The 26,536-nt window shown below is 40.2% G+C and overlaps 1 protein-coding gene across 1 annotated transcript; it reads right to left on the bottom strand.

Moving 5' to 3' along the window:
• Window positions 1-1,440: 1,440 nt before the first annotated feature.
• LMAN1 (lectin, mannose binding 1) lies at window positions 1,441-26,449 on the bottom strand. Its single transcript, XM_072859367.1, has 14 exons — window positions 26,196-26,449; window positions 24,474-24,628; window positions 24,277-24,384; window positions 21,489-21,550; window positions 20,671-20,770; window positions 16,110-16,233; window positions 15,638-15,696; window positions 14,893-15,025; window positions 13,037-13,230; window positions 12,806-12,876; window positions 6,937-7,090; window positions 6,073-6,194; window positions 4,346-4,414; window positions 1,441-2,053 (listed from the first exon to the last, which is right to left on the bottom strand). The coding sequence occupies exons 1-13, from the start codon at window positions 26,407-26,409 to the stop codon at window positions 4,378-4,380; spliced, it is 1,533 nt and encodes a 510-aa protein (XP_072715468.1). The 5' UTR covers window positions 26,410-26,449; the 3' UTR covers window positions 1,441-2,053; window positions 4,346-4,377.
• Between the last annotated feature and the right edge of the window lie 87 nt (window positions 26,450-26,536).

The following is a 26,536-nucleotide window of genomic DNA, read 5'->3' as shown; positions in this document are numbered from 1 at the left end:
ACAAATAATGAATAAACACTCAGACTGATAAGGAACCGATTGCTTACAGAGTACCTAAAGCATCAAGTTTTAAGCACCTACCTTGGGTGTCAGCAAGGACCAGTACTCCAGAATAATTCCCATTCCTGACAGGTGCTTTAACTCCTGCCTATACTGAAGTTACAAACCACTCACTGCTTTTTGTTGGTTATAGGGATCACAGGCTTAATGAAAACATAGACAGCTGCTAATTAAGTACTCATGTTGCCACTTCCTACATCTTTTCCCTGTAGCTTAAGTGAAATCAAAATTAAAGGCTCAGTTCCTCTTTTATCCGATGGCACTGGGCAATATGAAAAAAGCCCGTGTTCCATACCCAAAGAACAGCAGGCATCTCCAACCCCAGAATAAAATTCAGAGTCTTGAAACAGGCAGATCACAAAGAGCAAAATCTAAGAGCCTCAAGAGGCCAACACAAAAATGCTATAGGCAGGCAAGCACCCAAACTCCCAGCCTTTTCTAGAGACTATGTTCCCAAAACACAGTCACAGCAGACAACTCCAACCACTAATTCAGAAGCATCTAAGCATTCTTTGAAAGGACCAAGACTCCCCCCTGCCCCGCTTCATCCCTCTAGAAGATGATGTTACCTTCTATAGAAGTTGGAACATTAGATCACTTGCAGAGAAAGAGAGAAATATTTTAGGGCTTTCTCAGCTTGAATAGATTTAATAGAAGATTTCTCTCCTCCATCTTTTAGAGAAACTGCTCCTGGCTGGGGGAAAATGATGGTCAGTGAGGGAATTCTTACTCTTCCTGTGGGAGGTTACCACAGACAAACAGTTTACTGGACAGAACAGTATAAAAAAACCAAAACAAAAAACCCAAGGAGACACAGGCTGACTTGTTTTGGGTAGGCACGTTGTACTCCAAACAGGAGCGGAGCACCCAGGTTATGGCTGTTTGGGGAATCTGGAGAAAGAACTTCAGAGATACAGGCAATCTTCAGCACAGAAAAATGAGAGACTTTGTATACTCAAAGCAGCCAGCAAGCAACTCGATTTGCTGCTAAGAGACTTAGAGGTTGACATACTACTTTACATTTGACCCTAAGCGTCTGATACGCAAGGCAAGTCTTGATACCCTTAACACAAGCTTTTGAGCGAATCTCTTTCTTTTAGGTTAGAGTCACTCTTGCATTAGACTGCAACAGAGGATATAATCCCTTCACGCCGAATGAACTGAGGCTGGATTCAGCATATCTTTCTAACCGATGGCAGTCATCTGTCTCTTCAATGCAGGCGGAGCCTCAGCCTCTGAATGCCGCTAACTCTCCAGTATCAGGTAGGACTGAACCCATATCTCAAAGTGTTCAAACTCTCTGAACAACAGAGGGTAAAGAATGCTTCAAATACACTTGCTTGGATTTCATTGACATGTACCAAATTAAAAGAAAAAAGCTTACTAAAAATATGCATCTTTATTCAAATAAGGTTATCTCTGAACTCCAAGTGTCAAGTTACATTAGTCAGAAACAAACATATGAAAATGTCATATGAATTTAAAAGAACCCCAGTAGACAGTCTTCAGTGTTACAGTCATTGATGCATTGATAAATGTCAAATTTTCTTCAAACAGGAAGTTAGGTAATTTACAAACCATCTTGTGAATTTTACTTTTGAAAGATTCAGGTGTGACCGTGTATTTAATATACCCTGACCAGTACAATGAGATTCTCTTATCACTGCCAAATATTTGCTACTTATCACCCACACTCCAAATACAATTGTTAGACTTGTTCTCCCCCATATTGTCAAACTGGATTCCACGGTGTCTTCTCCTCCTAGTCCTGAAATCTTACTTGGTAAGAATCAAACACGCTATCAGTGTTGAAAGAAACTTCTAGTAGCCAGCCATAACAGGAGGCTACATTGACTGACAAATATTCTTAAAGTCCAAATTTGTTGCTATCACTTCCAAGAACAGACAGGACAAAATTTGAGCTGGGCAACTGGGAGCTTTCCTTTGATCCAGTGAGTGACGAGGCAATTATGGAAGTTCCAAGGAGAGATGACTGTGAAATGAAGCATGAAGCAAAGTTACACTTTTTGGATGTTACGCTTTAGACCTTCTGCTCCCTAATGCAAAAGTTTCCTAGTTGCAAATGGGAGGTATGTCAGATCTATTAGCAGCATAAACACACAAGCTGAGCCTCATACTGAAGATACAAGCGTAGGTTCAAGTTTTCACCTAGACACCATCCCCAGCCTTCTCTTCTTTCTAACAAAAGACACAAAAGTATGGGCTGCTCCAGCTTTAAGACAAAGTTATGGTTGGATAAATTCACAGTAACAAAAATACAGGCTTCCTCCAACTGATACATTAGAGGTGTTCCTCATTATGCCAGATATATGCACCTACTTATCAAAATACAATTGCCAGCCTTTCTGTATAAAGGGTCTTGCAAAGCCTGCTGTGAGAGACGAGTTCTGTTTAGGTGTTGCGCTGATGCAGGAAGGCTTGCAATTGAAAGGAACAACACTGTACATTTTCAGAACAATTTAAGAAAATATATTAAGTTTAGTTAGAAGAGTCAGGGTTGTAATAGCTTAGACTCAAGGCACCTGTAAATATTTGCTGGTGTTGAAAGAACTGAATGGATAAATTCCTGTGTTACTCTCACTTATCTGAAAAGTGTTTTTCATTGACTTACCCTATTTATCCAGCAAGATTAGCTTGAGGCAGTAGTTTCTCCAATTAGTACAGCAAAATCTTCTCAAATTTAGAAATGAATCTATAAAGCTATACCACTTACAGTATACTACGTACTGTAGCTATGTAAATAGGTGTGTAGGTAGTATTGGTTTATTGGTGTAGCACAGACATCCACTTTCTGGACACTGTATTTTAAGTAACAAAATATATTGCATAGATTGATCATTGCCTGTCATTTCTCCAAACTGACAGGCACAATACTGAAGTTCTTCATTACAGTGAATTTGGCAGCCTGTGTTGCACTCCAAGGGAGTAGATTATAGGAATGCAGTAGCAGTATGCTAGATAATTTTTGCAGATTCAGACAAACAGATTAATAGTTAAAAGTGAAATATCCTGATGCATTTTATAGAATTTTTTAAAAAACCAAAACAACAAAACCCCCTATTCTAAATCTACACACAAAGAACTCAAGGACAAAGTTACCACAGATATGTAAACAAGGCAAAATGAGTTCACTTCACATTCCTAATTTGGGCTATCTGCTTTGTTTTTTTCCTGAAGCAAATGTTCACCTGATAAGCAGAATCAAAAACACATGTTCAGTCTTATGCTTTTGATATTAAAGCAGGAATTGACACAAAACTGGTTCTACAATAGCTGCTGGATTAACAAACATGTCTGAAGCAACAGCTTGTGAAGAAATGGGTTAACACTCAGTATCTGTGGTTTAGAATACTTGCCATGTCAAGATTTAAATCAAAGCACCTGTATTTGATACATGAAAGACACAAGACAGCTTTATAAAAGTAAAGACATATTCATACACTAAATACATCCTTATAAAATCAGATTTAAAGAGGTATAAAGCAATGATATCTTTGCTGAAAAAGTTCCACAGTCTCCAAAGAAAATTACAGACAGGCTTGAAACTTGAAGAAACTACTTTTATCATGTTTTCTCCCACTGCCTAAAACCAAAACCCAAAATAAGGAGATAAGCCTTTGTTTGCTTGTTCCAAATAGTTTGTTTTCTATATTAGGTATCAACAGTCAGACTGTTAAAGGCCTGTCCTTGTGTCCACATATTAAAAAGTGCTTAAACCTATATTTCATGAAGAGTTAGAATTAACTAAATAATTCTTAAACTGGTGAATCCAAGTGGTAAAGAAATTAAATGTTTATAACAGATTTTTTACACACACCCCCCCACCCCCCCCCCCAAAAAAAATAGAGGAGAGCAGTCGTTTGGGTTTTGTTTGCTTTTGTTTTTTTAAACTGTTATGTCAGGACACTTAGTGGCAAGCTTTCTGCACAAATCATCCATCTGAAATTCTCATTATGAACAACCACCAAACCTGGGGGTTTCAATTCCCTCCTCTGGAATCTTAACAAAAGAGGAGGAACACGGCATTTGCCTTGCAGTATTGATGAGAAAGTTAGCCGAAAACATAGACTTAGATAGGGTCCACACTTTTCCCCTATCTAGCATTTGCTCTGCTGCTCCCCAGTCTGTTTTTAACTTTAGCATCAACAGTTTAAATGAGAACTCATTTTGTTTAACAAAATTCAATAATTTACAATATTGAAGTATATCAAACACTAAAATTTCCCTCATTTACAGAAGTGTATAATTTTCTGTGCATACATACTGCTGTTATGTACACACAAAAGGAACAGGTCATCAAAAGAACTTTTTGGCTGCTGCTTCTTGTTGACTCCTGAAAGAAAAAAGCAGAAGAGAATTCATTAAGTACTTATAGTATAAAACTAGCTAACTGGTTTAAATAAATAAATATTTCATTTATTTGGAGACTAAAAGATCCCATTCCTTGTCCATAGAGACTTAGGGAAATCAAATATAAGTCATATCACAAAAATAGGATATAATTTTTTCTATTTACAAAGGCACTGGTAGCATCACTATAGTTCCAATTTTGCATCAGACACAGAAGGAAACAAAACCTTCTGGAGAGAAGCCAGAAACTGTGAAAGAGCATATGAACTGATTTTTAAAACACTTTAACTAAAATTTTCTAAAGCTTCTCAGTATCTGATTGGCCTAAAGATCATCACAGAAAAGGAAACACATGCAATTAAGCAGTGAAAGAATTTACTTGAAATGGGATTTCCTTTTCCCTCTGGCACAGAACATATTTATTTTCTCAGTGGATACAGATACCGTGGATCAACCACACACATATGCTAGAATTACAAGGGCATCAAAAAGTCCTGGAGGGGACCAGCTCCTCATTTGTCTTGGAAGCTGTCTTTCCAGTTGATGGCACAACATGACATACATAAGAAATGCACTCTCCACTTTGCAGAGAAGCAGACACGCAGTAAAAGTTAGTGCTATCAGCAGCATTGGTCTTAGATTTATACTAGTTATCCTTCCATAGGGGTAGCACACAGCATTTTCTCTTTGAAAGGCAATGCAGCTATTTTGGTCCCTACTCCTTATCCTGATTAGCGTGCGAGAGAAGCAGGAGGGAAGACTACCAAGCAAGTCAGTCCTTACTCTCAACAGGCTTTCCTTTCCATCGACACAAATTTAATTTGAACATTATGACATTACAAGGAAGATGAAGAGAACAGATAAAACCGCAATTACTTGGGGAGGGGGGGGAAGTCCATACACTATCAATATCATATGTAGAAGAGGGATGAAGGGATATGTATCATAAAAAAAGTTCACTGAGGAATTTGTAAGATGGGATAAGCAGCTTGTAGGTACACATAGCAGAAAAAAAATCACATCAGATTTTAACAGATATTAATCTTCACTGATTAACAGATATTAATAAACTGCAGTGAAGTCCAGCAGAAGACCACAAGGATGGAGGTCAAGAGCTGAAGCACATGCCTCAAGAGAAGAGAGGGAGGGAACTGGGCTTGTTCATCCTGGACAAAAGAAGGCTTCAAGGGGTCTAACAGCAGCTTTCTAATACCCACAAGATGTTATTGAGGAGACAGGGACAGTTTCTTTACAGAGATGCACATTATAAGAGAGACACACAACAGTCAAACTGAAACAGGGCAGGTTCCCACTAGATATACCATGGGGGCGGGGGGAGAAAAAAACCAACTTCATTATGATAACTGAACATTTCCACTGGGGTCCTTAACAGTGGTAAATCTCTCGTTCTTGGAGGTTTTTTAAGAACTGACCAGTCTAAATACTAAGCGACCTGGTCTGAATTCAGTGTTGACCCTGCTTTGAGCAGAAGGTTGAACTATAGACCTCCCAAGGTCTCTTCCAATCTGAAAGGTTGCTTGCTTTAAAGAAGATTAACATAATCATACCATTGCAATTGCATTTCCAGTCAGAAATTCTAAAATAATTTGCCCTGTTGCTTTTAAAGAAAGACATACTTACCTATACATGATATAACCAATGAATAACACTGTTTGCACTGCTACAAATATGAAGAAGTGCATTGTAGATAAGCATGATGGAAATGGTGGCAAGTCTGGACACTTCGATTTCTCGCTAGATGGCTAAAAACCAAGAAAAAACAGTATTTGAGAAAAGAGCAAACAAGACATGCCATCAAAAGACTGTTCTATGTAAGAAACAAAACAAGGTCTTTGCAACATGATCTAAAAATTGGAACACAAGCAGAAAACAGCAGAATGACACTATTCTGAAAAATCATAAGTCTTACTCCCCGTCTCACTTTCCCCTTTCACCTTTATGTTTCTCAGATAAACTGACTGATGTTAATTTGAGGGTTATAGGGGAAAGAATAAATCTGCAGTAAACTAACCCAGAAATAAAGAACCTTCCATGAGATCATAAGCTAATTCAGCTTAATTGCTACCTAGGCTAGACTAAGGTGCTCCTGAATGTGAATGCAGTCATCTTTCACACTCAGAGACCTTACGCGGAGCCTGCCCGAGCTTCCTTGATTAAAGCTCTCCCTTCTGTGCAGAAGCAATAGAAAATCTCCTCTGTATACAGCTGTTAAGTAGGGGGACAAACACAAAAAAAGCACCCAGAAAACCTAATTGCTTGACCTTGTTTCCACAGGAAATTAGACTAAAAATCATGCTCTTTGTGCAAAACTTCTCGTCAAGACACAGATCATGCAGTTAGGTCAAGGCAGTGCAGTTTTAGCGAAGCAGCTTAATGAAGGATTAATTGCTCCATAAATTGCACGCTGGCTCATCCTAGCTTTTCACTAACAGCCAAATAAAGAAGTATTACAGTCATGCTTTACACTACCAGCACATAAATTACCATATTTCGTTGTACTAAATGCTCAATGTCCCTCTTTACTACATGAAGGTGTTCTTTGATGTCATTGAAGTGCTGAGTTGTTTCATAGACTCCTGCAGCAGAGCCAGGATGTTGAGCTCCACTGATCAACTTCAGAGTATCAGCCATGGAATTTCTGAAACAGGACAAACAACAAAACATCTTTCAGCACAGAAAAGCTTTTCTACAAACAGCAGTTATTCTGGACACCTTTTAGACCATTAAAATTAATTTGCAATACATAGTTGCCCCAAAAGGCAGAAAACATTTTTTCTAGCTTCCAAGAATACCTATCAAGAAATAATTCCTTAATCAAACTATGATTTTTTTTTTAAATATTTAATTCTGCAGACATTTTCAATTTGTACAGTGCACCATCTCCTAAAGTCACACTGAAAACAAGATCTGGCAAATATTCTGTTGCTAGACATCTGCTTTGCCTGACTGATGAAGTCTAAAACAAGTGTTTTATCTGAAGCTCTTGCTGAGGCTTTAGGATAAGCAGAGTTTAATGCAATCTTTGAAGAAAACCAAAAGCTGTTTGAAAAATAAATAAATAAAAGCAGTCATGTAAGAAATAAAAATAAAGAAGAGGCTTTAGGGATAAGAAAAGATTTAGATACATCCATGTTTCATGATTATCATTTATACGAGAAACTCATTTCCCATATGTATTGTCATAATACTTAATATTGTCTTCATGTGAATTCATTTTGCTTCTACAACAAATCAAATTAAATCTGTAAAAAGTTGAGGTTCCATAACTAATTCTGTTTGAGGTAAACTAGTCAATGAGAGAAAAATACTTAATCTCTAATCAATATGTTTATATAATTTTCCCCTACTGTGATGTCTCTTTTCAGTTGCAAAGAGGATTACTCTACAGCTAAAATATTTATCATGTGAATGTTAATCTCTTCATTATTAACAGAATAAACAATCAAAATGCATGTCTTTGGATTTCTTTTTAATTTACTTAAAATTTTACATTTTGTTCAGATGAGAGCTTACTTCGATGCCTTCAAGGTAAAGTCCGAACTCTTTGTACAGTGGTCAGCAATTTATCATAGTGTCACAGAATGGTTTGGGTTGGAAGTGACCTTTAAAGATCATCTGGGCCAACCCCTCTGCCATGGGCAGGGATACCTTCCACTAGACCAGGTTGCTCAGAGCCATCCAACCTGACCTTGAACAGTTTCAATTGTAACTTTCACATAAGAAAAAAAAACAAAACAACAAAACCCTGGATTGAATACTATTCATTAAGTAAACTGGCAACAACAACATATATTCGTACTTGTAAGTGTGATACAAAATTATATTATGGATTTTTAAATGGCTCATATTCATTGTGAAAACGGCAAACTAAGCATCAAAACTTAAATGTTTACAAATAATCTTCATAAAGATGTTGCCCATCTTTTAGCTTTGCATCAGCTGCTCTTCATGCCATTAAAATTCAAAAAACACAGAACTAAAAATAAAAAAACACAACAGGAGAAAAGAGAAAACTAGTAAGGTACATACCTATTCAAAGGCACTATGACAACGCTTCAGAAGTAAAAATTGCAAGCATAGATATGGTGTATTAGTGTTGCAGCAGCTTTCACTCCATTGTAAGAACTATGCAGCATGTTTAAACTCCTTGAAGCAGCTACATGCTAAGTCAAAGCCACACTCTCAATTAATCTACACAATTATATCAACTTGCAGATACACCACTTTAACAAAGAGGCATTTAGTAATTACAGGCCCTACTAAATGCTGGATTAGCAATATACTTTTGTTCAAACTGAAGACTACCATTTTTTCTTAAAAATATCACTTTTAACACAGAAATCAACTTAACATACTAGACTACCAGTATTCTGCATACTTTCCACATAACAGAAAAAAAATTCTTTTCACTTTCAGTAACAAAAAGATCCAAGGATTCACCCTTTCCCGTCATCTTTGTAAAAGCTCATTCCCACTTCCAGCACGTTAGAAGATCAGTCGCTTTCCACAGCTGCATTTCCAGTTACTCCAGATAACGTACTGCACTCTAGGCCAGATGGAGTTAGCCATGGAGTTCTGCAAAACTCTCAACATTTACCTCAATAAGCTCGTTTTTAACATTGCAAAGTTATCAAAAGGAGTTACCAGAACCCAGCTGTTTACTTCTGTAAGCCACTGCGAACAAAACTAATCAAAGCAACTCTCACATTCTCTCATTCTACATTTCTGATTTGGAACTTACACATACAAAATGAATGCAAAACCCCCCTCATCTGTCCTAACTTAAATTAGCATATACGTTATCAAGAAATTATTTTATATTTTTGTATTGTCATTGTATAGATGATTTAAAGTAAATTGATTAATATTTACCTGTACTTTGAATTAGTGTTATAACCACCTATTTCAGAAGTAAGTTTTTCACGGGAAGATTTTTTTCTTAAATAACCCATACAACCACCATCATGACCACTGCCTAATAAATGCTAGCAGGAATTCTGTCTATCCATATCCATCACATTGTTTATCTTGCCCCACTATTTTCAGTGCTAGAACACAAGTGTGACACTCATTTTGTTCCTCTCCCTAATACCACCATCCTCATGTAATTAACAGAAATCTGCACACCAACCTTCCCCCAGACTGATCCACTGTTTGTTAAAAAGCAAAATAACTTCCCTAAATAGACATGGTCTGTATCAAATTTAATTTACATTTACTTTTGCATGAACAATACCATGCTGATAGTTTCTACTGTATGAACATGCAAGATTCTTCTGTAATCAGATGATTAAGAAATCCACAAATCTTGACAAGAAAATTACTTAGTAAGTCCTTTTCCTCCGGGATGACCAGCAATGCAACAGCGGGCTGTTCATTTCTATCTATAAATAAAGCATTTCTTTAATCTAAGAAAAATATTAAGATGATGTTACGCAAACTCATACCTAATAAGTAGTCACTAAAAGGGCAGACTGCCAATGTTAACAAGAAAATCTAATTTGCTTGCAAGGTATAAAGATTTGTCAAGAATATTAACATAAAAGCTTTCGTGGAAGAACAAGTGCAAAAAATGGAAGCACTCTAATCTTCATTCTACAAAAAACTGACCTACTTAGATAAACTGGAAGAGCTGCCCTTGAACTAATACAGGAAAAAAAACCACAACTGCTTATATACTACAACACCAAGTTGTAGGATTTGGTTTTCTCCTTTTTTTAAGCCCAAGGAAAGGAATGTTTTAACTACTATAAAGGGTTAAACCAACTTAAATACATTCCTGCTAAAGACAGCAACTGTAAAATGTCTTAGAAGCAGTACACAGACGTCCCTATCAAACACAGGAATTTTCTCAAATCCATTTTAGCAGTATAGCACCTTCCAGATAAGGTTGTTACTTCATTTGGTAACATAGTTTGAAAAGGTACACCGTAGCTCTCAATTGATTTAAAAAACTGCATCTTAAAAAGCAAAATTATTAATCACTTGGGAACTTGCAAGTGTCCCTGCAGATACAGAAGTTTCCTGAGAAAGTTAACTGGCAGAAAGTCCTCTGACAAAAAAATAAACCAACCAACGAACCAAACAAAGCCCACCCCCAGGAGTCTTAATGTAGTACAGTTAGATTCCAATAAATTACCCAAGACTGCCACACAACTGAATTCATCCAGGCAAAAAACCAGGTCTGTAACTGTCCAAGTGATTAATGTGATTATCTTTTGCTACAAAAGACATTGATATATCAGTTGATAGGCCTGGTTTTCACACAGTAAGTAAAATTAGTCCATAAAATATTCACACCCCTGGAATAACAAAAGTATTTTTTAAGTAAGAGCACGCAGCCCATGTGTAAAGAAAAAACAGGCACTTTATCACAGCAGAGTTTAAAAACATTTGCCCGTTCTTCTCTAACCTACAAGAAATGGGGCCAAGATTACTAAAATGGTCTACACGATACACTGGCACATGAAAAATCCCAACGCATTTCTGTCTTCACTATGCAATGTGAGTGACAGTAATTTAATATTAGAGTGCTTTTTTTTCCCCCCCTTTCTTTTTTTTCCTCCCCTTAAGTGCTGTATGACAATATGTCTTAGCACCTAACAAACCAAGGAATTTTTAGTCACAGTTGGGTTTCCAGTATCTCCAAGGATGGAGACTGCAAAACCTTCCTGGGCAACCAACCTATTCCAGTGTTCAACCACCCTCACAAGTTTCTTTTCTTATCTACACAGAATTTCCTGTATTTCAGTTTGTGCCCGTTGCCCTTCATTCTGTCACTGGGTACCAGTGAGAAGAGTCTGGCTCTATCACCCTCACCACCTCCAAAATCAGGTGTTTATACCCATAGATAAGATACCCCCAAGCCTTTTCTCCAGGCTATACAACCCTAGCTCCCTCAGCCTGTCCTTGTACAACAAATGCTCCAACCCTTTAATCATTTGTATGATCCTTCACTTGACTCTCTCCAGTATGTCCATGTCTCTCTCGTACTGAGGTGCCCAAGACTGGACATAGGACTCCAGATGTGGTGTCACCAGTGCTGAAGAGAGAGGGATAATCATCTCCCTCGACCCACTGGCAACGCTCTGCACAACAGACTGGGATGCTGCTGGTGGTCTTTCCATAAGGGTGTATTGCGGCCCAATATCCAACTTCTTGGCCATCAGGATTCCCAAGTTTTTTTCTGCAAAGCTGCTTTCCAGCTGATCAGTCCTCTGGCTGTACTGACGGATGGAATTACCCCTGCACAGGTACAGGACTGTGGAAACCGCACTTTTTGTCCCCTTATTTTTCCACAGTTCAGGCCAAGAAAGGACATTAAGTATTTTCCAGATCTGGCCCTTGTTTCAACTTCCATCAAGAAGCAATGCTCTCTCAAGGCCTAGCCCTACTCCTACTGATAAAAAAGGTTAATCTACAATGGAAATGAAAAAAAGAAAAAAAACAAAACAAAATGAGGCCTCTCCAAGGCTTATACACACTGGAATTCTGAGACACCTGACATAAAACTGTAAATACTTTTTGTGATATATGAATCAGTAACACTAACAGACCACCATGGAGCAATGATCAATATATGAGCTTTAGGGAGTCATAGCAAAATTAGGGAAAAAAAAACAAAGACAAAATATACGTCTATATTGGAGAAAGACATTAACTACTTTAGAAAAAACCACACAAATAATAATTAGAATAAGAAGCAATAAATCTCAACAACTCTTATTACATGCACAGACGTTTTCATTTGTACACTTCTCAGAATTCTCACAACTACTTCTCAGAATTCCTTACATGCCTTTATAGGTTGTTTACACTAAACAAAACCTCAACTATATCTCATATAATACTATTAAATATAATATTATGGATCTTATTCATAATATTATCTAATAATACACTCATATAATCATTATATCAGGAGTAGACTGAGTACATGGACAAGATCCTCCAATACACCTTTTTTTTTTTTTAGGTTCACTAGCTATAAATTGAAGGCATTTATGCTCATGTTGTTATAATACTCCAAAACAGAGCAACAAATTTCCATGAGGTAGCAGGTTATCACATTAGCAGAAATCGATTGCTTTTAGGGGGACTGGATTTACCTGTTGAAGTGGAATCTCATGATAAAAAAAAAAAAAAAAAGAGGTGAATCAGGGGGCTTAGCCACCCTAGGGACGTGAACTTACTTCATCATAGAAATTAAATGTATGCAGAGAGTCGTCACTAAGGAACTGACACAGAGAAATTTCAAGTTTATCAATATTCTCCTACTGAAATAAGTAGGATTTAAAAGGTGGAAAATAATACAAAATTCAAAACACAGCCTTAATATTTAGAAAGCATTTACCTTATTTCATTTACTTGTCTAATGACCTCTTCTTGAGTTTTCACAACAGTCTCAATCTCTTGCTGGGAAACCTGGTGCAGGGGGGAGGGGAGCAGAGGGAAGAAGGAGAAAAAGATCAACATATCTTGGAAAAAGCCAATCGATCATGCTGCTGAAATTAGGCTGAGCTATCAATCACAGTGGGGTGTTTTATGGGGGGTTTTTTTGTTTGTTTTTTTGGTTTTTATTTACCTGTCCTTGTTGACCTGGAAAACCAGCTCCTCTTCTAGCAATCTCATCTGTGACTGCAGAGACATACCTCCTCTGCTCATCCAGAATCATGTCCAATTGCCTGTTAAGCTGTTTGATTTCAAGATGAATTCGATTCTGCCCCTCAAAGATTTGCCTCAGTTCACGATCACTTACAGTTTCAAAAAGATCATCCGCTGATAAGAATAAAGCACAGGTAGTTCTTAGATACATGCATTCCTCCTAAGTTGCATTGTATCATTTTTCTTGCACCCTTAAAGTTTCCACATGGATATACTTTTTTCCCCATAATTCGATGTATTTGGTGTTTATTTATCATCATTGCCATGGCAAAGTATACCCAAATGGGATCAGAACAACTGCACAGAGTTAACCACACGTTCAAACCCAGACTCCATCTTAGAGTTCCTATTTCAATACTTGGGTAATATTTCCATTTTATGTTGCACAGGATGCTGTTATTATTAGGAGGCAGCTATCTTTGCATAAGCTAGCATTGTATTACCAACTACCCTTCAGAAGAGATTTGCAGGTATTAAGTAACAGCTACTTTTTAGAAAAAGTAAGATTTTAAAAGTAGCTTGAAATAGAGAAGTGACTGCACATTTTGAGTGAGTTCCTCCACAGCTTCAACAACATCAGAAAGAAGAAAGTCCAAAAGACTCTGTGGCAAAAAGATTATTATTTCTTATTAATGGAAGGCTGGACAATATTTCAAAAACACAGATGAAGTTAAAATGGTGTAGGACTTTTAGAACAGTCATAACTTATCGCTGTGCAAAAAAAGATGACAACCTGAAATTTCAGGTCTAGATGCCTAAAGCACATTCCTGATGTGTGCGCGTTCAAATACAGCTAATTCAATCCACAAAAGTAAGAAATAGACTGGCTTCCATTATATTTTCAAATAAGCAGCTTTTTTTGCCCAGCTCAAATTTTTTTTTTTTTAATTTTTTAAAAATACCAACCCAAGCAAACAAACAAAACCCCCACCATGTTCCACAGCAGAACAATCAAAGTCAAAGCACTTTGGCTAAACACTCAAAAAAGTGGGCAAGAGTCATTATTATCGTTTTCCTAAATTAAATATAATTTGAAATCAGTGGAAAAATGCTGTTCAGTCTGAAATATCTTTAAACCAATGCTTGCTGAGAGCTGCAGATGTGTGGTATCAATAGTGGAAAGGTCAACTCTGCCTTATCCAGGCAAACTTAAATTTCTTATCAATAGCTTAAAACGTAAAAATAAAGGCCACAGTTTTTAACAACATCAAGCTGGAAATCTGGTTATTAACCAACCCAAATACCAACGCCGAGTGCCAGCTAATGCTGTGGTGCTGAAACTGACGTAACTCAACACATGCCCAATATTAGGCAAGCATTAAAAAGCTCTTCCAAGTAAGCATGTGTTCCAGCACAACCATTAGCCCATCTTTAATAACCATCCATAAAACAAGACGGAAAAACCCCCGTTTGTTATGAATGTGCAGAAACAGACCAAAAAGATGATCTTTCAAATATATTTTCAAATAATCAGAAAGGCCATGCTTCCTTAATCATCACTTTACAGAGGGATGCATGACCTTCTCTCCCTTCTACTGTTCCATACAGATTCTCATCATGTTTCCATTCCTTTGTTTTGTTCTCAAGCCAGGCATGACAAAAGGGACTTTACATTTCAGAAAACACTTCACAAACAAAAGATGAAAGATTCTTAAATAAAGTAAGTAACATCAGTAGGAGCTTAGTAAGGTCAGTCAGAGTATCAGGCCCTAGCTCTGAATATCCCAGAAAGCAAACATTTTCCTTGACAACTGAAAAATCGCTCAAATAACTTGCCTGGCTGTCCTTGCACATCAGGATGTTCCTTTTGAAATTCTTCTTTCTTTTTATCCAATTCTTGTTGAAAGTGTTCAAACTCTTCTTGATACTTCTCTTTATCTTTTTGAGGAATTTCTGCATCTGGTGTTGGCTTTAAAACATTATCAAAGGGGGGAGGGGAGAGAGATTTTTTTCGTGTTCACCACCACTCCTATATAACTTATTCTCCAGCAAGGCTGTTCAGATTTCAGATTTGAAGGCATAACACAATTAGTGGAGCACATTAATATATTAAGTTGAAGTGAGAAACCAGACATTCCTATGGAGACCCACAGCTTTTTCCTGATACATGCATACTTTCTGCGACTAAAAAGAAATCAAGTTTTACAAGGATAGATGCTGTTTAGCAGTACAGAAGTGTTCTAGAGGTATGGGAAGTTGAAAGCAAGAACAGATTATTTGTCCACTTTCCAAACAAAGTGTACTTTTTAGTTTGTTTTCTCTGCACGTTTTCATTTAACATCAGGATTTTTGTTGATTCAGTGTTGCTTCAAGAATTCTGGTCTTGAAAACATTAATTAAAATATTACTGAAACATTACAGCATTAGTCTCATCTTTCTAAAACAGGTGACAGCACAGCTACGTGCCAAAATCCTGAAACAGGGATGCCAAGTATGACTTCAGAGGAAATGCCATAATCTGGTGCTATACATAAAACATATACAATAACATATTTTATTAATTATGCATAAAGATGCTTACTACTTGCTTCCCAGGCTCAGTCAACTGGAAGGTCAGAAAAGACAGGACATCATGATCATCTGTATTCAACAGACAAACAAAAAAAACCCCACTGTTAATTGCTACTGGTACACATTACAAATCCTGGTACTTCCCAACTCAACCTTGCACTTGCAAAGGACCTTCAGGCAACAGCATTCTCCCAGAGTCCTTCTAAGAGTTTATGCACTGGGGAATGAGACTGCACAATGTCTTTGTCAGGACAAATTGAAAGTCCTTCTGCTCTAGCCAGGAAAAGGCCTGAGCATATCAGTAATTTAGGAATGGGAGAGGATCAGTAATTTAGGAATGGGAAAGGATTAATCACATCATCATGGTCAAAAATTGGTATAATGGAGCAACACTAGCAGTAAAAAAAAAACAAACCACACAACCTCTCTTGCAAGCCCTGCCAGTCTCCACACCATTTGTCACAATTTTTAACATTTGCTACCTGCAAGTCCCCCTGTTGCTGCAGATATTCCAAAATATCCTTGTGATGGCAACACCATATCTTCCACTTTTGCACAAAATTCATAGTCGTCTTTATCTGGAGTGAAGCCATTGTTAATTAATACCTAAAAGGATAAACACTTACAATTTTTACCACATAAATGTATTTGTGTTAATTGCTTTGTCAATTTACAGTAATTGTCACAAATACAACTTATTGGTAATTCAGCAGCTGATACTAGAAACCGAAACCAACTACTTTTCCGCAAGACACTTTTTACAAAGAAAATGTGTAAACTCTCTATTTTAAAAAGGAAAAAAAGGCCTGATTCAAAATTCAACATTTTCCATTCATCACCTAAGAGGACATACCGCATAGAATTCAGACACATATAAAGATGTATTCATTTCAGTCATAAGAAACAGCAAGACAAATTAGTCCATGGAAGGGAACACATGGGGGAAGGGAGAGATGAAGGTAAGCCAAGGGATGGCATGGCACTGCCTGAGGGTGCCAGTGGGAGCATTTACACAGTTCCGGGGAGCACTGAGGGTTTAGGAGCACATCTGAAATGCTTGTACATCAACACCTGCAGTATAAGAAACAAACAGGACAAACTGGGAGCGTTGGTCCGTTCCCAGAGCTACGATATCATTGGTATTAGCGAGACTTGGTGAAATGAGTCCCACAGCTGAAGTGCTGGGATGGAGGGCTATAGGATGTTCAAGACGGATAGGCAGAGCAGGCAAGGTGGAGGTGCTGCACTGTATGTAATGGAGAGGTTTGACTGTACAGCCCTTACAGTTAGAGATGATGAGGTTGAGAGCCTCTGAGTGAGGACCAGAGGGATGGAAAACAAAGCAGATGTCACTGTGGGCATCTGCTACTGATCACCCAATCAGGATGATAGCACCGATGAGTTATTCTATAGCTAATGAGGAGAAATCTCTGGATCAGTAGTCCTTGTCTTTATAGGAGATTTCAGCTTCCCAGACATCAAGTGGGAATACCATACCGCTGTGACAAGCAAGTCTGGGAAATTCCTGAAGACGGTAACTTCTCACCACAAGTACTCAGTGAGCCAACAAGGAAAGATTCCCTCCTAGACTTGTTTGTGAATAGAGGAGGACTTGTGGGAGGTGTGCTGGCAGGTGGCTGTTTTGGCCACAGTGATCACAAAATGGTAGACTTTGAAATTCGGTGTAATGAGAAAAAAGGTCAGCAGAGTTGCTACCCTGGATTTCAAGAGAGCAAACTTTAAGCTACTCAGGGAGCTAGTTACCAGTGTTCCCTGAGAAACTGCTTTTGAGGGTTTAGGGGTCCATGAGTGTCAGTGAGTTTTTAAGAACCCCCTTTCCCCCCCTGCCCCAAGAACCTTCCACAGGAGCAGGCAATCTCATTGTGTCAAAAGTCAAGCAAGCAGGGCAGACGACCAGCTTGGCTGAACAGGGAACTCCTCTTGGAAGTCAAAAGGAAAAAGAAATTGTGTGACCTCTGGAAGCAAGGTCAGGCTTTGCAGGAAGATTACAGAGCCGTGGTTTGCATATGCAGGGAGAAGACATAAAAGGCCAAAGCTCCACAAGAGTTGAAACTGGCCAGTGTTGTGTCAGACAACAAGAAAGGCTTTTTTAAGTATGTTAATAGCAAGAGGAGGTCCAAGGAAAACATTGGACCAATACTTGTTGAAGATGGTCACCTGACAAATGGGGATGAAGAAAAGATGGAGGCATCCAACTCTTTTTTTTTTTGCCTTAGTCTGTACCAATACTGATAGACCTTGGGCTGCCCGGTCATCTGAGTTGGAGGACCACGGCTGCGGGAGCAGTGACTTCTCATTTGTGGACACTGAAATTGTAAGGGACCAGTTGTATCAGCTGAATGTTCCTAAGCCCATGGGGCCGGATGGGATTCATCCCAGAGTACTGAAGGAGCTAGCGGATGTTACTGCAGGACCCCTCTCAATCGTCTACCAAAGGTCTCAGGAGTCTGGGGAGGTCCCCACTGACTGGAAGCTAGCCAACATTATTCCAATTTCCAAGAAGGGCATGAGGGAAGACCCAGGAAACTACGGACCTGTTAGTCTAACCTCAGTGCCTGGAAAAATTATGGAGATCATACTGGGTGCTATTGAAAGGCATCTAAAGAGCAATGCAATCATCAGGCATAGTCAACATGGGTTCACAAAGGGAAAGTCCTGTCTAACTAATTTGATATCCTACAATAAGGTCATCCACCTAGTGGATGAAGGGAAGGTGGTGGATGTAGTTGTTCTGTACTTCAGTAAGGCTTTGGATACTGTCCCTCACAGTATCCTTCTGGATAAGTTGTCCAGCTGTGAGATAAGCAGGTTCAGGGTGCACTGGGTAAAGAACTGGCTGAACGGCAGGGCTCAAAGGGCCACAGTGAATCAGGCTACATCTGGCTGGCGACCAGTCACCAGTGGTGTTCCTCAGGACTCAATCCTAGGGCCAGTGCTGTTCAACACTTTTATCAATGATCTGGATGCAGGAGTTGAATGCACCCTTAGTAAGTTTGCTGATGATACTAAACTGGGAGGTGCTGTTGACTCAAGGGACAAGAGGCCTTGCAGAGGGATCTAGATAGACTGGAGCATTGGGCAATCATCAATGGCATGAAATTTAACAAGAACAAATGTTGGATTCTGCACCTGGGATGAAGTAATGCCGGACACAAGGATAAACTGGGAGAGGAGTGGCTGGGGAGAAGCCCTGCAGAAAGGGATCTGGGGGTGCTGGTTGACGGTAGGCTCGATACGAGTCAGCAGCGTGCCCTGGCAGCCGAGAGGGCAAACCACATCCTGGGGTGCATCAAACATAGTATAACCAGCCAGTCAAGAGAGCTGATTATCCCACTGTGTTTAGCGTTGGTGTGGCCTCACCCCAAGTACTGTGGGCCCCACAACTTTAAAAAGGATGTTAAGGTACTTGAATGTGTACTTGAATGCAGAGAACGGCAACAAAGCTGGTGACAGGACAGGAAGGCATGTCCTGTGAGGAGCGGCTGAGGACTCTGGGTTTCTCTAGTTTGGAGAAAAGGAGGCTGAGGGGCAACCTCATTGCTCTCTGCAGCTTCCTGAGGAGGGGATGTGGAGAGGGAGGTGCTGAGCTCTTCTCCCTGGCATCCAGGGACAGGACGCATGGGAATGGTTCAAAGTTGCGTCAGGGGAGGTTCAGACTGGACGTTAGGAAGCATTTCTTTACAGAAAGGGTGGTCAAACACTGGAACAGCCTTCCTAGAGAGGTGGTCGATACCCATGCCTGTCAGTGTTTAAAAGGCATTTGGACAATGCCCTTAACGTTTTAACTTTTGGTCACCCTGAAGTGGTCAGACAGTTGGACCAGATGATTATTGTAGGTCCCTTCCAAATGGAATTATTCTATTCTATCCTAAAACTGATCATGGCGTAATAATATCAACTCTGGTTCAAGAAATCCCTGACTCGGGGATCATTAGAGGCCAGTCTATCAAAAGTATACATCCCAATAAGGTTCTGGGCAACACAAATTTTTGGTCTGATCTAGAAGAGTCATCCCTTACTGTTCTTAGGTTGATGCTAAGCTTAGAGAGATTCTCTTTTCCTCCACAGATGCATTTGCGGAACTGCTAAGGTTAGCAGCAACATTTGGGCCAGAGGATTTCCTAGATAAGGCATTGGGGACCAGGTGCATTCAAAAAAGACAGCAGCATTGGAGTCTGAAATGTAATTTTCATTCAAGAGTAACAGATAGCTTTTACCATTACAACACAGTACAAGGTCCACCCTCTTTTAGGTGCATTCATGTTTACTTTTAGAGAAACTTTTACCACAAAATGACAGCTGTGTGTTTTATAGCTAATACCTATGAATAGCACCTTTTCAGAAGCAATCAGAAGCCAAGAAATACACACTTCACAGCTGTCGCAACCCAGCACCACATTAGTATCTTTCTCTCCTTATCTAGAAGGAATTCACAGTCATCTGAATAGTATTTAAGAAGTCTTAAAGACTCCCTTATAACAGTGGTTTTCTATCTTCTTTAATCTTCAAAGCCCTATTATTTCTTGGAGGTGGGAAACCTCAAGTAGCAAATTTAAATCTACTGTCAAAGAGCAAGCTTTGGTTTTTTAGTCACATTTCAAGAACCTCTTACAGTCAGCTACAAAACCCTCTGCAGCTCTCAGATCAGCTTGAGAAATACCGTTCAAGTTAAGGAGCTGCTCAACCACTTGGAAGCTGAGGAACAGATGCTGGCTTTGGGACGCCTTTACAGGCAAGTCAACAGCAACAGAGTACCTTAGCACGACTGACTTCTAAGTAACATCGGAAAAATCAGCGATACCTGCCGAGTCAGCTCAAGAAACTACAGATGCACTAATGTAGCTAAAAGAACTTGTCTAGTATTTGAACACACTGCACCTCCTTCCAACTTCTGCTACCAAGCTCCACATTTTCAAGACTATTGGAATTAACATATGGGGTCTTTGGGTTTTCAAATAGTTGCAACAATCTCACACTTAAAAACCTGAGAAATACGAGTAACTGTTATTTCAGAGTACTTACAGTCAGTGTTTTTTGATAGTATGTTATCTTTACTCGAACAGGATAGGGCTTGTTACGGAAGTCCCTCTGACAGGATGCCAATGCTTGCGTGGAACCATCACTATGCAAGAAGACAACTTGCATAAAACTATATCTTATGATTTATCAGCTAAGACAAAAAAGCATCAATGTATCACTAAGCAACATCATGGTAGTTTTTCAATATGCAAGTTTTTCAAAAGCTGTCTTACAACTGCACTGAGCTGTTCTGAAGTCTGGGATCAACAGTACCAGATGCTTTACACAGCACCCAATATAGACAGAATGCAGTAATGGGGAAATCTGTTTGCTTCTAAGATATATTCCTGCACCTGTGAACTGAGATGGAAATAAGCTATAGTCCGGACTGCACCAACTAAGCTAGACACCTCTCTTCTCAGAGAATCCGAAAAGATGTCAGTTATGCTGTTGACAAACAATCAGAAATCAAAATTAAACCAATTAATTTAATAACAGGCAATTAGCTTTCAGTTAGTCACTTTTGTCAGTTATTAGCTGTGTGTGGAAGGTGTCCATAAGCAACGAGGAGGTAAAAAGTCTGTACCTCCATTTATCTGAGTTCACCCATCCCAAAGGATATATGCCATTTAAATATCCACCAGTTGCCAATTTCTGTGCTGTTACTGCCAAAACAGTGTTTTAACAAATAGAAAAACTCAAATGTAAAGGAAACAACAAAGTTTCATATGAAAGAAACCTTTATGTTTCTCAAAGAGTTTCATGAAACATTTCATCATTCAAAAGCAAACATTCATCATTAACACTGAAAATAAACTTACTTCTGGTGGTCATACAGGAGTTTTCCATTGTTGCCTACAACAATCACTCCAGGATTGTTTTTCTAGAAAAAGAAATAGCAAACAAAGGGAATAGTTTAATTCAAAGTGAAACATGAGCAACATCACCGATAGCCTTTCTGTGATAAAGCACCTAAAGTCATTACACTACAGATACACCACAGATATTTTTATTCTTTCTGTACTTCAGGATTACATAAGCAAAATGACTGAGTAGCACTGTGTCACGCTGCATGCTTTGCAAGAGCCTACTACATTCTTTGCATAGTCTTTTCTGCTTCTCACAGTCCCCCACTAGCGAGTAGGCTGGGGGTACACAAGGAGTTGGGAGGGGACACAGCCGGGACAGCTGATCCCAAGTGACCAAAGGATATCCCAGATCATATGGCATCATGCTCAGCAATAAAAGCTGGGGGAAGGAGAAAGGGGGGACATGCAGAGTTATGGCATTTGTCTTTCCAAGTCATCATTATGCATGATGGAGCCCTGATGTCCTGGAGATGGCTGAACAGCTCCCTGCCGATGGAAAGTAGTGAATGAATTCCTTGTTTTGCTTTGCTTGAGCGCGTAGCTTTTGCTTTACCTATTAAACTGTCTTTATCTCAACCCACGAGTTTTCTCACTTTGACCCTCCTGATTCTCTCCCCCATCCCACCAGACGGGAGCAAGCAAGCAAGCAGCTGTGTGGTGCTTAGCTGACTACCGGGGTTAAACCACAACATAAAGGAATATACTGTCCCACTAGAGAGATTACCAGCTCTTAAGAAAAGAAAACAAGACTCAGATTTCAAGAACTCAAGAAATAATGTCCTTCTCAATTCACAGCGGTGGGGTAGGGTGGTCCTTTGTCTTCAAAAAACCACTACAACCAAACTATCTATTTCTTTACTTCATCACACAGATTGTGACAACCACAGAACAGTACACCGGTACACAGAAATACGCCAGTGTTTCTACTTCTCAGCAATGGAGTTTGGTTAGCTTAATTGCTTCAACATCAGTGTTACCTGCTCAGTACCACTGGAATACTTTAATGTCATCTTCTTACTGTTTATTTCAGTTTAACAACAGTAATGTTGAATTAGTTCAGAGCATACTTCCATATATTCTGCACAAAGCGTGTACAAACAGTTCAATTTCAAAGCACTCATGAATGCAACCCAAGTCTAATCTACCTTAGAGCATAGTAGACAGCTGCTAACAAAAGTATCCAATGCTAGTGGTCAACGGGCGGTCCAGTTTCTGCTGGGGATATTGTCCAGACGCAAGCACATACAAGAACTTGAAAGATGGCAGAGAATCTAAAGTGGGGAATACTTTTTCATTTTTTTGCCTCCAAAGGTCACAGGAAAGATGTGCTGTAAACTCTTGTGACATTTAGTGTGGTTCTTACAATTTCAGTTGTTCAGAGCTATGAAATTGCATTTCTCTTCTTAAAAAGCTCTTGTCACTACTTCTACAGAGAAATAAAAACTCAACTCTCATATAACCTACAGCCTTAGAAGGAAGAGAAAAAAAGGCTTTGCAGTTTTTAAGTCAGCATCATAACCAGGGTGCTTTGAGTTGGCAGTACTAGATGAAGTCTGCTTCTGGATGCTAGCAAATTAGGCTGAGGACCTAGGTTACAGCACCAAACATCTTCCAGTGAACACACTAAAACAGCACCAAGAAGTATTTCTCCACACTGGGACTGAAGAAAGTAACAGATTGTCATTAAAAAAAGTCTTACAAACTCCAGTATTTAAGACACGTCAGACCAATACAGGCATGATGAAGACTTTTGTTTTGACTAGAAGTGACACATCATCACTTTCGAAAAAAGGGTTTCACATCACACTGACTAAACTTGCCATGATCAGAGTCCCAGTGCTATCAAAGTTCTGGCAAACAGTGTTGTCCAACTTTTGATAGATGGCATCTTCAGCCAGCTAAACTACACCAGTGTCCGTATTCATGCCGGAAGTCAGAAAAAAAGGAAAAAAAAAAGGATTTTAAAATTCTTAATAAGTTGAACAATGCTCTAATTCTGTCCTGTCTTTGAAGATCAGAAACATAAACGTCACCTTCAGTCTTTCAACTGTTATATATGATGAAGTTTGCTGTATATCAAAAGCCATCTGTAGGAAAAAAGCTTGTCTACCCACAAAAATTTATCTAAAACAACTAAAAGCAAGCTGAAGTAGTGCAGGAAAAGCAAAAGAAGCAAAGCAGACCTACTGTGTATTGTTAAAGTTTCCCAGGATCATTCTGGACTGGAAAACTGTAAATTCAAAACAGCAACTGTCACCCCCATCTGCTACAGAATTTTTGCTGCTGAACTACTCAAGGCAGATTTGTTGCAAGAAAAAGAGCATCTCTGAAGAGAGACATAGAAATTTGTGTTTCCACAGTGTCATATTTTGCTACAATATGCCTCTTCCAAAGCACACATCTTCAGATATATCAACATTTCAAATTGTGCATGGACATTCCAAATTTCAGCTTGTACATACATACATGGCATTCTCCCTCCAAACCTAACACATGAACCAATGTTCAGTGGAGATTCATTATGTGTTATGCTTCAATTTTCAAGCTTAAAAAAAAAAGTGTGAAAAAAGTGTAGTAAAAAAAAATCTAAGGGAAACTTGACTATTTTAATTTATGCCTTTGAAGTGAAGGGGGAGGAGAGTAGGAAAACAACATCCTATTTTTTCCACAAAGTTATATGTACAAAACAAGCAGGAAATTAATTTATAATCTTTGCTAGAAGAGTTTGCTTCCGACTAACCTTTCCATCATTGTCAAAGGAATCAAAGAAAATTCCAACACCGTTCCATTGATCAGCTGCCCCGAAAACAGGACCTTCCAAGCCTTGCTCTTCTGTAAACCAGATTGCCTATTACAGAAAGCAAGTAAGGGTCGTAAGTCAAGATTCACTATTTAAAGCATGTCCATGTTTTTTCAGTTAGATCAAATTCTTAATACCAATCCATCAGCTCCAATGCGGCCTCTTCCTGTAACTCGAAAGGTCACTTCGACTTCCCAGTATTCAAATATTGATTTGTTTTTTGTCCACGCTGATCCTCTTTGGCTTTTCAAAGATGTTGTTATACGAATCTGATCTGCACTTGGTATGGCATCTAGAAAGGAAAGGAACCAACGCTGAATATATGAAAGAGAGAGTATTGCAAGTGCTTAACTAGCCAATTAACAAATCCTCTAAATTCACAAAATTTTCTAATCTCCTCAACTAGAGAAAAGTTTTCAAAATAACTTTTTAGTGGAGTACTCAAGCAGCACTTGAGAGGGGAAGAAAAAAAACCAAACCCCCAGACCTCTACTTTCAACAACTTGATTACTACTGCTTTACAGAAGACTTAATCACCTTCCATTTGGGACCATGATGCACAACTTAACAACAAGACCAATGTTCTATTTAAGATACATATTAAATTACTTTAAAAAACCCCCAGGTTTAGCTTTCTGCTGTATCCCACATGACTTTTCACAAATCACAGATTTCTGGTCTGCTTTTTAAAAACAGATGTTCTAATTTTTTTTTAATAGTTTAAAACAATAATAGGCATACATTTAGAGAGATAGATTCATTCACTTGTATTAAATAACAATTTTTTTTGGTGCTTATCTGCTTAAAAAAGCAGGAAAAAAGCTCATCTATAGACAGTTTCCTTCATGTCACTTGTAGCATAATGTCAAATAACAGTCAAAAATTAACACTCATAAATTCACCGAAAGAAACTAAATTAAAGTCTGTCCGAAAAAAAAAACCACAGCAGAAGTTACTGCAGAGAAACTATACTGAGGTAGAACCGTACGTACAGTAAATATCAATACATTTTACAAGTGGGGGGACTTACAGAAGACTAGACGCCTTTTTGAGTACAATCAAGTCCTTAACCCATGCCGCAGAGGATACGTAACTTGCATAAACTACACTCAATAAAGCCGTATTTGCCAAGGCACAGTTTCCACGTCAGGCTTTTACACTGTGAAATTCCACGGGAGCTGCAGCCCTACAGCAGCATCAGGGGCTCGTGGCGGGCACACGGCCCGGGCGCGAGGCCGACTTTCACCGCCCCACAGTGACACATCATCACTCCACAGGGAGCTCCACGCCACCGCGAGCCAGCTCCGCACGGCAACGGAGCTACCCCAGCCCCAGAAAGGTCACAGGCAACTTCGAGCCGCGCGGCAAAGAAAGCGGGGCGGCTCTGCAGCCGCTCCACCGCGATCACAGTTCTCCTCCGGGCCTCTGGAGCTACGCGGAAGCCCGGGACAGGGCCCGGCGGGCGCGCGGGGCGGGGGGCACGGACGGCGCTCGAGCCTAACGGCGCGCTCGGTCCGCTCCGGCCCTGCCGAGGGAGGCAGAAGGCGCGGGGGTCGGGTGCCGCTCTTCTCCCGTTTGGCAGCTGCAGGCCACAAGCGCTCCCGCCGCTTTCACGCGATGCCTTGGCAGCCCCCGGAACCCAACCGAGGCTGACCGGTCCCGCCGGCCCCGGCCATCTTCGCCGCTGCCCCTCAGCTCCCCGGCCACGGCCACGGCCTGTGGCGGCTCCTTCCCGCGGCTTTTCCTCAAGTAACGAGGACTACGCGTCCCCCGCGGGGCCGGCCACAGCCGCCTGCACGGCAGGAACATGGCGCGGGCCGGCCCCGCTCGCGCTCCGCCGCCCCCCGCCCGGCACTTACTGCCCGTATGCACCCAGAACGGCACCGTCCCATCCGCCTGCACCAGGTGCGGCCCCTTGAAGCTGTACTTGTACTCAAAGCGGCGGTGCGGCAGGGCTGCTGCCGAGCCTTCCGCCGCCGCCTGCCCGAGGGCGAGCGGCAGACGGCCGAAGGCGAGCAGGGCACCGGCGAGCAGGGCCGCCGCCAGGCCACCCCGCTGCGCGCGCGCCGCCATCTTGGACCGTGCTGCGGGACGCCGGGCTCAGCCAACAGGGCGCCGCCCGATTGGCCGAGCGCGGGGGCCGGGCAAAGGGCAAGGCGGGGCGGTGGCCGGGCCGGGCCGGGCCCAGGCGGGGCGGGGC

Source organism: Ciconia boyciana, chromosome 4, assembly GCF_034638445.1.
Source record: "Ciconia boyciana chromosome 4, ASM3463844v1, whole genome shotgun sequence".
NCBI classification, from domain to species: Eukaryota; Metazoa; Chordata; class Aves; order Ciconiiformes; family Ciconiidae; genus Ciconia; species Ciconia boyciana.
The sequence above is the reverse complement of the archived record's forward strand: the minus strand, read 5'-3'. Positions and strand labels throughout refer to the sequence as shown.

Coding starts and splice junctions, on each gene's coding strand:
- LMAN1 (XM_072859367.1), bottom strand. CDS start 26,409: ATGGCGGCGCGCGCGCAGCGGGGTGGCCTGGCGGCGGCCCTGCTCGCC. Junction 20,771..21,488: donor CTCCTGTATGACCACCAGAA/GTAAGTTTATTT, acceptor CTTCTTGCATAG/TGATGGTTCCACGCAAGCAT. Junction 7,091..12,805: donor AGACAAGTAAATGAAATAAG/GTAAATGCTTTC, acceptor GTCCTGTTTCAG/AAATTCCATGGCTGATACTC.